This window comes from Ananas comosus, unplaced genomic scaffold, assembly GCF_001540865.1.
Source record: "Ananas comosus cultivar F153 unplaced genomic scaffold, ASM154086v1, whole genome shotgun sequence".
In the NCBI taxonomy this organism is placed as follows: Eukaryota; Viridiplantae; Streptophyta; class Magnoliopsida; order Poales; family Bromeliaceae; genus Ananas; species Ananas comosus.
In genome coordinates, this window is record NW_017893331.1 from 99239 (window position 1) to 111548 (window position 12310).

Genomic DNA, 12310 nt, shown 5'->3' on the forward strand with positions numbered 1-12310 from the left:
CGTTGTACTGATAGTATACAGTGGATGAAATACGAAAGGTGAATCGTAGTAAATGTGATGTAGTAATTTGTAATGAATCGTAAGAGTGTAATACTGGTGTACGTAATAAACCATCGGGTATATCATAAGAAAGGTACGTAAATATGTAAGATAGTAACCGATGGATGTGTAGAAATGCTAATGTAAGAATACTAAGTAAATGCATAAGTTTAATGCTAGAAGAAAGCGTATTGATATAATGCAAGAATGTTAAGAATGCATGTTGGCATGTTATGGACATACTAGATGAAGCATGAGTTAAGTGCATGATTAAGATGCTAATGATGAATGCATAAGACATATGCCAGATATGAATGTGAACTAAGATTAATGAACTCTAAGTAGAGTAAAGAACTTGACATTGTAAAGTAGAGAGCATGCTAGATGCAGTGCATAATGATAAGATAAGAATGTTAAGTNTTTTACATTCATAAGGTTCTCAACCATCACATTAGGCAAGTTGTACTCACAATCATGCAACATCACATTTCTATCATCACTTTACCCTAAAATGTATGCAACAAATGTGTAACATATGCTCAATTGAATGACACATTAGGCATAGAGAGAAGTTCAATAAGTTTGAGAAGCACCACCCACCACTACTACAGGTACAAGATTTAGTGGCGACAAATGTCGCCACCATAGCCCAAATTGTCGCCACGAAAAACGTTTTGGCGGCGACAATTTGTCGCCACATGCCGCCGCCTAAAACCCCGTCGGTAAAACTATTTGGTGGCGACAATGTGTCGCCGCCAAAAGTTAGATAATTAGCGGCGACAAACAGTCGCCACCAAAAGTTAGATAATTAGCGGCGACAAACGATTGCCGCCAAAAGTTTGGTGGCGACAAATTGTCGCCGCGACAAAGAGATAATTAGCGGCGACATATTGTCGCCACGAAAACTTTACATAATTATTATGACTAATGGTGGCGACTATTATTGCCACCATTTTTCTGATATAAAATTAATTTTTTTTAAAAAATAATTAGTAGTAATAGATATTATTTAAGAAGAGCATAAATAATCTTTACAACATAGTACATCTTAGAAACCTGTCCCATAGTCAATCAAGCCTAGGATACCATTACAGAAAGCTTTCCAAACAAACCACAGATCAACAAACAGAAATCCTACATTTTGTATCAAATTATGTCTCTCACAACAGAGATTATATGCTCACGCAAGAAAATTTACAGAAAGAAGTTGAAAAGAACTAATCATCTACAAATTTGGGACAACACCCAACACAACCAGAAAACAAGAACCATGTTAGAGTATCATTGCATTGTCATCTAATACAATCACCCAACACAACCAAAAAACAAAACACAATAATAGAGTTTTTGCCATTTCCACATGCTATCAAATGTAAAGTTTTCAAAATATGTCTAAATTCTTAAACTTGATTCAATACATCGCCAATGACCTGCCAAAATATTTCTCGTCACCATCTCTTATAAATCTGCAAATAAAAATTTAAAAAAATTAGTTTTTCAACATTTCTTGATCCCTGAATTGATAACGAAAACAATATAAGAATAAAGAGGCCAAGTACGTAGATAACAACTTTGCTAAGGCAACAAGTTTCAGATCAACAAGATCTCAACATTGAACATCATTACATACTAAAATGTTTAAACTACCTGTAGCTAATGCTTAAGAAGTACACAAAACTTCTCTCACAACGGTTCTTACTTGGCATATACTATGATACAACTAATTATATGGAGTATTTGATCAGAAGCCACAGCGTCTGTTTCACACAGTGTTCAGTCAGTTTGGCAGGTTGTGCTTGAGCTCGAAATCAAGGCTTAGTTAAAATTACTATGTCCAAACACACGTGCTTTCATTGTTTGATAGATCCGGAAAAAACTGAAAAATTCGGAAGCATTTGGAGCTATCCTCACCCAATTGCCATAACATGGTGGTGAGAACTCTGACCAAAAAAGCAAATAGGTGGAACCGTTGTAGTTTCACAAGCAAATAGACTAAGAAAGCAAAAAAGAATAACAAATTAGGGAGATCAATGAATAAGCATAGCTCTTCTTGATAACATGCAAACAATACCTTTAAATCTCATCGTACCTCTTTGAACCTAATATATTCGAATGCCTTAAAGATCTATGGTTAATTATCTCACGCTGCACGTTTCATCAATCTATAAAACAAAGAAAAAGTGAGCGCAGAATTAATCAGCCATAAATAACAGAGTGAGTAACTAAAATATCTCTTATTTTGACCTAATTAAGTACATAAATTGTCTCAATAGTTTAAATTGCTTCAAAAATTAAATTAAATGATGTCTTAGACTTTTTCTTTTTTTATTCAAATCCAAAGATAAAGTATTACCGGATATTAACTCTTCAGAAGTATATATAAAATTAAAAATGAATGCTAGAACCCACAACCATACACCAACCGTACACCACTCAATGTATGGTATGTTTAGAGGGTTTACGAAATAAAACTTACTAATATACTTGAGGGCTTACGACCCACAATTCTTTTGAGGAAAAACACGTTACAGCTAACTTATTTTTTAAATAACCAGCTAATTTAGTTCCTAAACTTCGATTTACAGTTTTAAACTACTTCTTGAGTGTAAAGTATAACGATTACATCCATTTTCGATGTGAGAATTCTGGTGAACCGGAACGGTACATTACATTAGAAGGAGAACGTCTTGGCCGAACGAGGTAAGGGTAGTAGCGTTTTACATTTGTTTAAGTCTAGTGATTGGTTTCGAAGAGGGGGGCAGAATAAGAAAAAGTACCATAGCTTGAAGTGCCCGAGGCTGACGTTTAAGGAGGTAAAGGAATAGTAAGATGATCCGTTCTTGTTGTGGAAGTACAGTTGATAAACCGTTTTCCATACGTACGGACATTAAAGGATTTATTTTAACGTGGTTCCTAGGAATTGGGAAATCGTCAAGGGATCTTATTTTATTGATACTTTAATAGACTGAAAGTTAATTATTACAGTACACGATTTTCGTGATACATTTGTATTATATTTGTAACGTGTAAGTATTATCTCGGATACGGTTTAAGCTTACTATTAAAGATCATTCAAGGAAGTTAGATACGATTAGATAAAGGTAAACTAACGAGTCCTCGTTGAGACAAACTTGTCCTGAAATCTTGTACCTGAACAGAAAGTGATACGAACTATCGATAATATTTGAACTATTGAAAAGTACGTTACTGAAGAATACACTATATAAGATTTCGTGTCTACGAATACCACAAAATTAACGACTTCCGAACAAGTGAATTAATAAAATACGTCCAAACACAACGATGGAAACTGAACTCTAGCCGAATTAACGTAGAAAGAGTCATGTAACTCTGTTCAACAAGTATGGTTTTATGTTCTTGAGACGAGGTAAAAATACTAGGATACCATTGTTAATAAAGGGGTTAGTTTAACCGTGGCCTACCGTACTAACCTCACAGGTTCGACTAACTATTCGTAATAAGTAGATTAAACTAAAAGTTCCTCCCAAAGCGGAAGGTTAAACTCAAATAAAACGTATTAAACTTAGTTTGACTACGCCTTAAACTAACTACCAAGAACTCGGCTTTTACCTTACGATACTACCACTCAATAAAACCGTCTAGAACATTCTAGTATCGTTACGAAACAACAAAAAGAACTTGTAACATACAACGAAAAAAAAAAATCAGGGTACAAAGCATGATCGACTCTAGAATTATTACTCTTTTCGAAATATCCACTAGAACCGAACCCAACGAAGTGATAAATCACAAACGTAAATACAAGATTATGACGAGGATTAACGTTTTCAAACTACAAAAATTGGGGTCATCAATTGTACACCTAAAGAATTCTACTATTATTGTATTGTAGATAGTCTTTAAACAAATCACTTGTGGAAGTCCAATAAGACCCTCTGTTAACTAAACACGCGTCTATAGTTACGACACTGCTTAGCAGCCGTACGAACAAAACAACTCACTAAACGCGTTAGGCACTATAGCAGCAGTACGAACAAGATAGTAATTCTTTAGAAAACCAGACAAGAAGTACGAAGAGCAAGACAATAGTGGTTCCGTCCTTAGGGAAATGTTTAAGTCCCAACGTTAACTCTGATAAGGAGGTTTAGTTCACGAGGACGAGGGAGTAATGTACGAAAGTCNATCAAGATATAGAACTTAGACATAAAAGGAAGCTCAGTTGCTTCGGGATGACACCCCCTACCTTTTATCGCATTCCAATTGCTTGTGGACACTTGCAATCGGCCTCCCGCGGCACCCGGCACCCGGTTTGGCCCGATCTCTCGCGCGACCACCCGAACGGCCTCCAATTCACGATCCAAAAATTAAAGGTCTTCGGTTATGTGCCACGATGCTTCAAATCCGTTTTCATGAGTATACGATGTCGCCTCGGCCCTCCAGGCGGAAACGAAGCCTAAACGACCGTTTCTTTAATAACTTTACAACGGCTCGACGAATCGCCGAACCGACTTCGCCAACGCGTTCGTTTACCTTGCAATTAGGTTTACGAAGGGTCAAATTAGATCAAACCCCACCTAATTTGTAAACCCCCATTTTCACACCCTAGTCTCAACATATGCTCCAAACAATCAAATATTAAGGATTTAACAAGCTAACTTCACATTAGAGGCTATTAGAACACTTAAACTTAAGGATTAAGCCAAATCCCGATAGTTTACCAAAATATGAACGCCGAGACGGAAGCACGCCACTCCAACGGGCGCACGAAAACTCGATCCGTCGCTCCCAACGCGTTCGTAAGCTCGCTCTCCGCCAACGCCGCGAATTTGGGCGAGAAATATAGAGAGATGAGAGAGATATTTAGAGAGAGAAAGGAGGGTTTCTCTCCCTTTTTCATGCGTGCGTGTGTGTCGCCATGGTGGCGGTGGTCGGTTGAAGGAGAAGAAGCTAATGCTTCTAATTAAAGTCAACACCAACACTATTCATTCCAGGCAACTTAAAATCTGATATCTTTCGCCGGAGCTCCCAGAGTATCCGTTTGAGCTCAAATTTGACAGTCATGTTCGGTTTAACGTACTGAACAAGAATATATCTTAACTTTTCAGTTTCGACCCCGTTTGGTCACCGAAAACTGTGCCGAACTGCAATCTTTCTCAGATGGCTTTCGGATTTTATTTCTCACTCTACGGGTGTCAGAAAATATGAAACTTTAAATCTAGCCTCATTAAAATATTTCTGGCATCCCCGCCAATTTTCATAATTTTCTGAGACTGTGCATTTTCTGCTAATTTATCTGCCCCGTTTCTCACAGAAAATCTAAATCTTCTGTTTTCGCTCTGATTTCAACACGGGTCATTCCAGACTTATATTTCACTTCTCTAAATCTAATAAAAATAGTATCTCATACTATCTTTATTTATTTCCCTTTTTATATTAAAATCCGCATATTACATCCTACCGTAACTTCATAATTTTAGAAGTTCGGTATTCTACAATTAACTTAGGTTGAGTAAAGGCTTGGACCTAGATAGGTCAATTTCATAGGGTTAAGACCAACCCTTGAGTAATGAGAAATGGATTCCGGAATCCCTAAGAATGAAGGCTGCTAGTGCGGCGGATAAGACTTGCGACCGAGCGCAAGTGAATCATAACTGTGGGTATGTTGGTTCTCCTCGCCCGACAGTGATTCAACGGGTATGTTGGTTCTTCTCGCCCGGTAAAAGAGATGGCTAATGTGAATCATAACTGTGGGTATGTTGGTTCTCCTTGTCCGACAGTGATTCAACGGGTATGTTGGTTCTCCTCGCCCGGTAAAAGAGATGGCTAAATAGAATCCTAACTGTGGGTATGTTGGTTCTCCTCGCCCGACGATGATTCAACGGGTATGTTGGTTCTCTTCGCCCGGTATGCCATGAGCCAGAGCTCGAGAGGATTTAAGGCTGAGGTGCATGTGAGAGTTCCTTCACCTCATGTCGGACAGAGTGCGGATTATCCGCAGTTGATTGACTCAAGACCGAGTCGAGTGGCATAGTTGGCTAAGGTAAAGCAACCTTAAGAAAGAATGAAAAATGAGCTTAATGTGGCTAAGGGGTGAGTACCCTTAATAAAGAATAAAGAATAAAGAATAAAGAATAAAGAATAGAGAGTAAAGACTAGAGAATAAAGAACGGCTAATGTCAAAGAATAGCACATGCTAAAGAATAGCTAATAATATAAAGAGCGATTAGCGGTAAAGAATGCTAAGAGTAAAGAAGGATTAGCGATAAAGAATGTTAATGAGTAAAGAATGGTTAAGAATAAAGAGTAGAATCAATAAATCTACTTTCATGAGTTGCATGATTTCATATTGCATATTCATGAGGCATGTTATCTGTTAGTTGCATAATTACATGATGATATATATATCTGTAGATGTTTTTGGACAAACATGATTGCAGTGCCTCCTCGGACCTTTTGGTCGAGCTTTTCCCTTGGGTGGCCGTATCCACTGGGAACCATGGAGTTGGTTCTCACCCCACGTTGTTTTGGGGTGTTACAGGTTCACACGTGAGCGGCGCGGCAGCGCGAGGTAAGGGCGTAGCTCCATAGTTAGCGCCCTACCACCGAGACCAGATAGCAGTATCCCGAGTCGGCTACTTAGGGGTATAAAAATGAAAAGAACCAAGAATGAAATGATTGTATTTGGATGTATGAATCAAAGAATGTATAATGTGATGTAAAATCTAATATGAAAGACGAATGATTGTAATAATTTAGGATGTGTTATGTTTTTGATACTTCCTTATGCAATCTTTGGTTGAATGTGTTCCTGGTTGAACTTCGTACATTGTATTGATTGCGACGCCTTGAACGTACAGGGGAGACTCTGTCCGCATACAGGGAAAACCCTGTCCGTTCGGCGGTCTGTTGGCGTGCCCGAATCCGACCAAAGAGGCGGGCGCTGGGCGTGACAGATGTGGTGCAACGCCAGGAGACACGATTCGAGCGGCTCCAAGAGTTACTGGAGCTGCAGGCTGCGGCGGCGGCTGCGGCGGCAGGTCTAGGCCGCGGTACGCCTGCGCCTTCGGTTCGTGCTCCCGATGCGGCCGAGGGTGCGGGTGGCATATCGATTCCGGTGGCGGCGTAATCCCCGCCGGTGGATATTCCTCCGACGAGTTCGAGCTCTCCTACGCCCGCGATAGCGGCCGAGGAGGCAGAGCGTGGGCGTGGCTATGTGGCGCTCACGAGGTTCACGAAGTTTCACCCGCCTACTTTCGACGGAGAGGTGGTGGATCCAGCTGCGGTAGAGTCTTGGCTGACGGCTATGGAGACTCTATTTGAGGACATCTTCACCTTGGAGCGGGACAAGGTAAACTTGGCCGCTCATTGCTTTGAGAAGCGGGCCAGGACATGGCGGAAGAGGGTCAAGCAGGACTGACACTCGGAGTTTCCCCTGATCGATTGGGCGGAGTTCCGCAGGCTGCTATTCGCTGAGTACTTCCCCGACAGCGACAAGAGGAAGATGCGGGAAGAGTTCCGCAAGCTCAAGCAGGGCAATCGCACGGTTCGGGAGTACGAGCGGGAGTTCACCCATCTCCTGAGCTGCGTCCCGGACGTGGCAACATCAGAGCAGGACTGGGCGGATTGTTTTGTTCGAGGACTCCGGCCCGGAGTGTTCAGATTGGTGCATGCCTTCAAGTTCCACACATTGGCGGAGGCATTAGACCGCGCGCTTTGGGTCGAGCACGGGAACGCTTGTGAGCGTGAGGACCGTGAGGCACTCGACAAGGACAAGGACAAAGGCAAGAAGAGGCAGGGCGGTGGTTCGGGGGGACAGTCTAGCTCCAGGAAGCCCCCGAAGCATCCACGCTCTCAGTCCAAGGGCCGTGGTACAGAGCGGTGCGTCTTTTGTGGTGCAGACCACCGGCCGGGTGCTTGTTAGCAGCGCCGGGGGAGGTGCTTCAAGTGTGGGCAAGCGGGACATGTTATCCGTGACTGTCCTCAAGGAAGAGCTTCGCCCGCTATGTCGACTGCATCAACCCCGGCGATTCCGGCTCACTATAGCTTGCCCCCTCCTGCAGTATCTACGGGGCGAGCAGCATTGCCACGCCTACCACAGCCTGCACGATCCGCGCCGAGCGGGAGGATGTATGCCGCTCCAGTGCATATTGAGGAGCCTTTAGAGGCCGACCAGCGCAACGTGGTGGCAGGTATAATTTTGGTTAAAGGCATTCGAGCAAGAGCTCTATTCGATACTAGTGCATCACACTCATTCATTAGTCGATCATTCGCACAAGCACATGATATTGAGTATCGTCTAGGGGAGCATGTTTGGCATGTTGAGGGCCCCGGGCGATCATTTATGGTTAGGAAGCGATGCTTGGCGTGTCCAGTGCAAGTGAGTGACTGGGTTATGCCGGTCGACTTGTTGGTGCTCAAGAGGTTGAAAGAATTCGACATTATATTGGGCATGGATTGGCTCTCGAAGTATTATGTGTCGATCGACTGCCCGACTCGAGTTATCACATTTCGGGAGCCGTGTCAAAGAGAGTTCACCTATCGAGCTTGCAAGAGCTCGTGCTTCGCCCTTATGTTGCTAAAGAACTAGTATGATGTAACTAGTGTTGATAATAAGTCAAAATTGACGAGTGGCATCTAACATAGAAAACTATGATGAGTGGCATATGATTGTCGTTAGCTTATGATATGATAACCCTAGTGTAACTGTAACACTATGAGATTGGGTATTAGAACACCATGATTCTAAGATGAGATTACCCTCAAAGGGTAGGTTGCTGCTGATCGTGAGTTGATCGTGCTCACATAGCCTGTCTGCGCTTGGAGGGGTCGCTCCCCACAAACTGTGCACTCCGGAGGTTGGTCACTCGAGGGACAGTCAGTGTGCTGTCTGGACGGTCAGTATGCTGTTCGCAGACGGTCTCGGGAGTAGTTCAGTGAGACTTTCCCTATGAGACTTACACGTGAAATGAGCTTGTGAACCCCGTGTTCACTATGAGATTTGGTCACCTATTGAGTCATATTCATTACTTGTTGTTCATAGTAGCTTACTTGTTGTACATAGTAGCTTACTTGTTGCTCATAGCTTACTTCCATAGCTTGCTGTTGATGGTTCATAGTAGCTTACTTACCCAGCTTTATTTATTGTTCATACATTCATGACATCAGATTGAGGCATAGCTAGATGTACTTACTTTACATACCTGCTTCCGTTTCCACATAGCTTTATATATTGCATATATATATATATATCTCTCTCTCTCTCTTTATGCCTGCTTAGACCTAGTGGGTAGATCGGCGGAGTCGGCGGCCGAATTCACTGGGAACTATTCGTAGTTCTCACAACCCACATTACAGGTGCTAGTTCGAGTATCCCGACCGAGCGGGAGGATCGCGGCAAGGGCTTGGCGCCCTAGCGGTTTGGTTGATAGCTTTACTTTCCTACTTGCATTAGCTCTACCCTGTACCTATGTTCATTTTGAGAGTAGATGTTGTATAGGGTGATGTTTTGGAGAGTGATTGATGTACTCATAGGCAAGTTGTATTGAAGGTTTAAAGTTGAATGAAAACAAAAAGGTTTAATGCTTCAAGTTTTATGGTTTAAATAACTAAGTTCCTCTCTTTGGTATACTTGTATGTTATTTACTCGTATCGCTTACTCTCGTTTATATAGCACTGTTTGTGCTTGCTTTCGTTGTTGATTGTGTATGTTTACAAGTTGGTTTTCCTGGGAACTTGTGTACACAATCTCGTTGCTTAGCCTAGGGCGGGCAGGGGAGGTTCTGTCCATTCGGCGGTCACACCCGCCGCGCCCGAATCATGCCAAATTGGTAGCGATCTCGGGGCCGGTAGTGGGTTGGGGCGTGACAAAGTCTCTATTGTTGATAGCTTAGCCACACCTTCTGTGTTATTTTGTGTGCATTATAATTATGAACACATATACAAAATATTATAGTACTAGTGAAAACCCCGTGCTTCACTGCAAATAAATAATTTGATAAACATACAGTAGTGCAGTCAAAATACAGCATTAGTTTGATAAACACACAGTAGCGTAATCAAAATACAACATTAAGCGTAGGTTTTATGGAAATATAATAAAGTAACAGTACAATAAAACATATAATTTAAATCTTCATAGTTGGGCTTTATTTGTGGAGGGACCTTCATCGAAACTAGAAAAAAAAAAAAAAGAGAACACAATAAAACAATATAAGTTTAACATAACCTTACCCATAAATAGTAGATATTTGAGGTAAGAAAAGAAGCAAATTTTAACTCACGTAAGTCTTTTTTTTTTGGCAGGCTGGATCTCCTTTATATCATCGGTAGATGGTGGAGAGCTGTAAGTAAAACAATATATCTCAGTTGGTTTGGAAAACACACAAAAGCACAGACAAACTCATGTAATAACATAAAGAAAAAATGGAAATAAATATGTAATTATTACCTAAAAAAAATCGTTGTACTTGGGGATGCTTCCTCAAATAATTCTTTGTGAATTTCTTTGTAAGTAGTAGGTGAATCAAGTTTTTCTTCACATTTGATAATTAAAGTTTGAGATGAAGAAGTATTCTCCTTTATATCGTATTGAATATTAAAAACTTTGGCAACTTTAAAAGAAGGAACACTTGTTCTAAACCTGTGTATGTCAGGTACTATTTGAAAAATATGTTCATTTCCAATAATTGCTTTAATTGCAGGAGGAAGAGTAAATTTATCTAAACCAGTTGAAGTAGCGAGGTTTTGAGCCGGAATATGAATCAAATCTTGCGCCAATCTGCCGAAAATGGTAAAATTTGCAGAACCGATATCATCTTCAACAATGGTATTTAATTTGTATCTTTTAACAATATAATGAAAAAAAGAAAAATACATAGTAAGCTCTTTTATTGAAAAAATTTTGAAACAATTTATAGGGAAGAAAATAATTACCATGGTATAGAAGATTGATCATTCTTGCCACAATTGGAGCACAAAAAAGTATCATCAAATGTCCTAACAGCTGATTTGCAATTATAGCATGCTTTGTACCACCAACCAAAAGATGTATCGATTTCAGAAATTTTAGCTTTGCAGGTGTACTTCATATTCTGTTTGAAAAAAAGTAGGGAGGAATTATTTGTACATGATGGGGACAAAATAAATAACTTTCTAGGATGAACTTGTAAAATAAAATTCACCTGAGTGTTAGATATGTCGAGAGTGAACAATTGAGCGATAGTTTTTCTATTCATACAAATTTCTTCCTGTGGACTAATAATTTGCTGTTGGCGGACGATAAGTTGTTGAATTGAGACAGGCATGGGCTATAATCTATGAAACATTTGTCAAGATCCGTAAGAGAGACTAATCGAACTAAGTAAATTAAAGTATAAGACCTAGCATACAAACCTCTCCAAAAACTCTATAACCTCTGAAATTTGGAGGTCTATGTAAATCTTCGATGTTGAACATGTTGACAAATGTATTTTCTCTAATTTTGCACAATAAATATTAAAAGTTAATAAACTTATATATTGGTCCTTTTTTTAAATATGTTAAAATAAAGAGTGAACCTTTAAAAGAACAAACTGTCATTCCAGTAAGAATTATTATAACATGAACGTTCTGATCTTTCTTTGAAATGGAGCTATCATCAAAATTCAAAGCAAATTTATCCCATAATCTAACACATAAGCTTTTCATCCTGAAATCAAAAGAATTTCTTTTTTTATAAACAACTGTAGTAAAGGAAGTTTTAAACCAAATAATGGGGCATATGTAAATAAGATACTGCTAAGAGGCAAGGTGGCAAATGAATAGAAAAGAAATAAAGGAGAGAAACACACAACTAACAATGGAAACAGGAAAGGGAAGTGAAAATATGAAAGCACAAAGATCAAATATAGTAAAGAAAATTATAGTAAGAGAAGGTAAATATGTAAAATTTAAAAAATGGAAGACCAGTACACAAACAATGCAGGAAGGAAATAGAAGAAAAAAAATGATGAGGCTCAGGTTCAACAGGCAAGCATGTATCAGTGCCTTTTTTTTCCACCATCAGCTCTACAGTCAGTGGAAGCATCTAACAAAAGGATCATTAGTAAGTGGTTGTCTTTAATCAGACCCTCCATGTCACGTCCCGCGGTCGCCAATTTGGTCGATCCGGGCCCGTACACAGACGCCGAACGGACAGAACCTCCTTTGTCCGCCCAAGGCTCAACAACAACGAGTACATGTATAACGAAATAAACAGTTCCCAGGATAACATTTCAATATACATGGCTTGCACGAGAGCAAGCAACAAACA

General features: G+C 40.2%; 1 protein-coding gene and 1 long non-coding RNA gene across 4 annotated transcripts in view; one reads left to right on the forward strand and one right to left on the reverse strand.

Moving 5' to 3' along the window:
* LOC109705647 (translation initiation factor IF-2-like) overlaps window positions 1-10847 on the forward strand; it is a 50906-nt gene extending 40059 nt beyond the window's left edge. The window contains exons 2-3 of one of the 2 annotated variants that reach the window (XM_020226397.1): window positions 10324-10363; window positions 10722-10847. In XM_020226397.1, the coding sequence (XP_020081986.1) occupies window positions 10324-10350 (27 nt within the window). In that variant the 3' untranslated portion in view covers window positions 10351-10363; window positions 10722-10847. The remainder of the gene's footprint in view (window positions 1-10323; window positions 10364-10721) is intronic. The other variant, XM_020226398.1, reaches the window with a different exon arrangement.
* Window positions 1158-2256, reverse strand: LOC109705650. 2 transcript variants are annotated; one of them, XR_002214820.1, is made up of 3 exons: window positions 2129-2256; window positions 1951-2031; window positions 1158-1505 (listed from the first exon to the last, which is right to left on the reverse strand). It is a non-coding gene; the product is annotated as an uncharacterized LOC109705650 (long non-coding RNA). The 2 variants fall into 2 exon arrangements; XR_002214819.1 differs by having other exon boundaries at window positions 1158-2031.
* Window positions 10848-12310: the final 1463 nt, after the last annotated feature.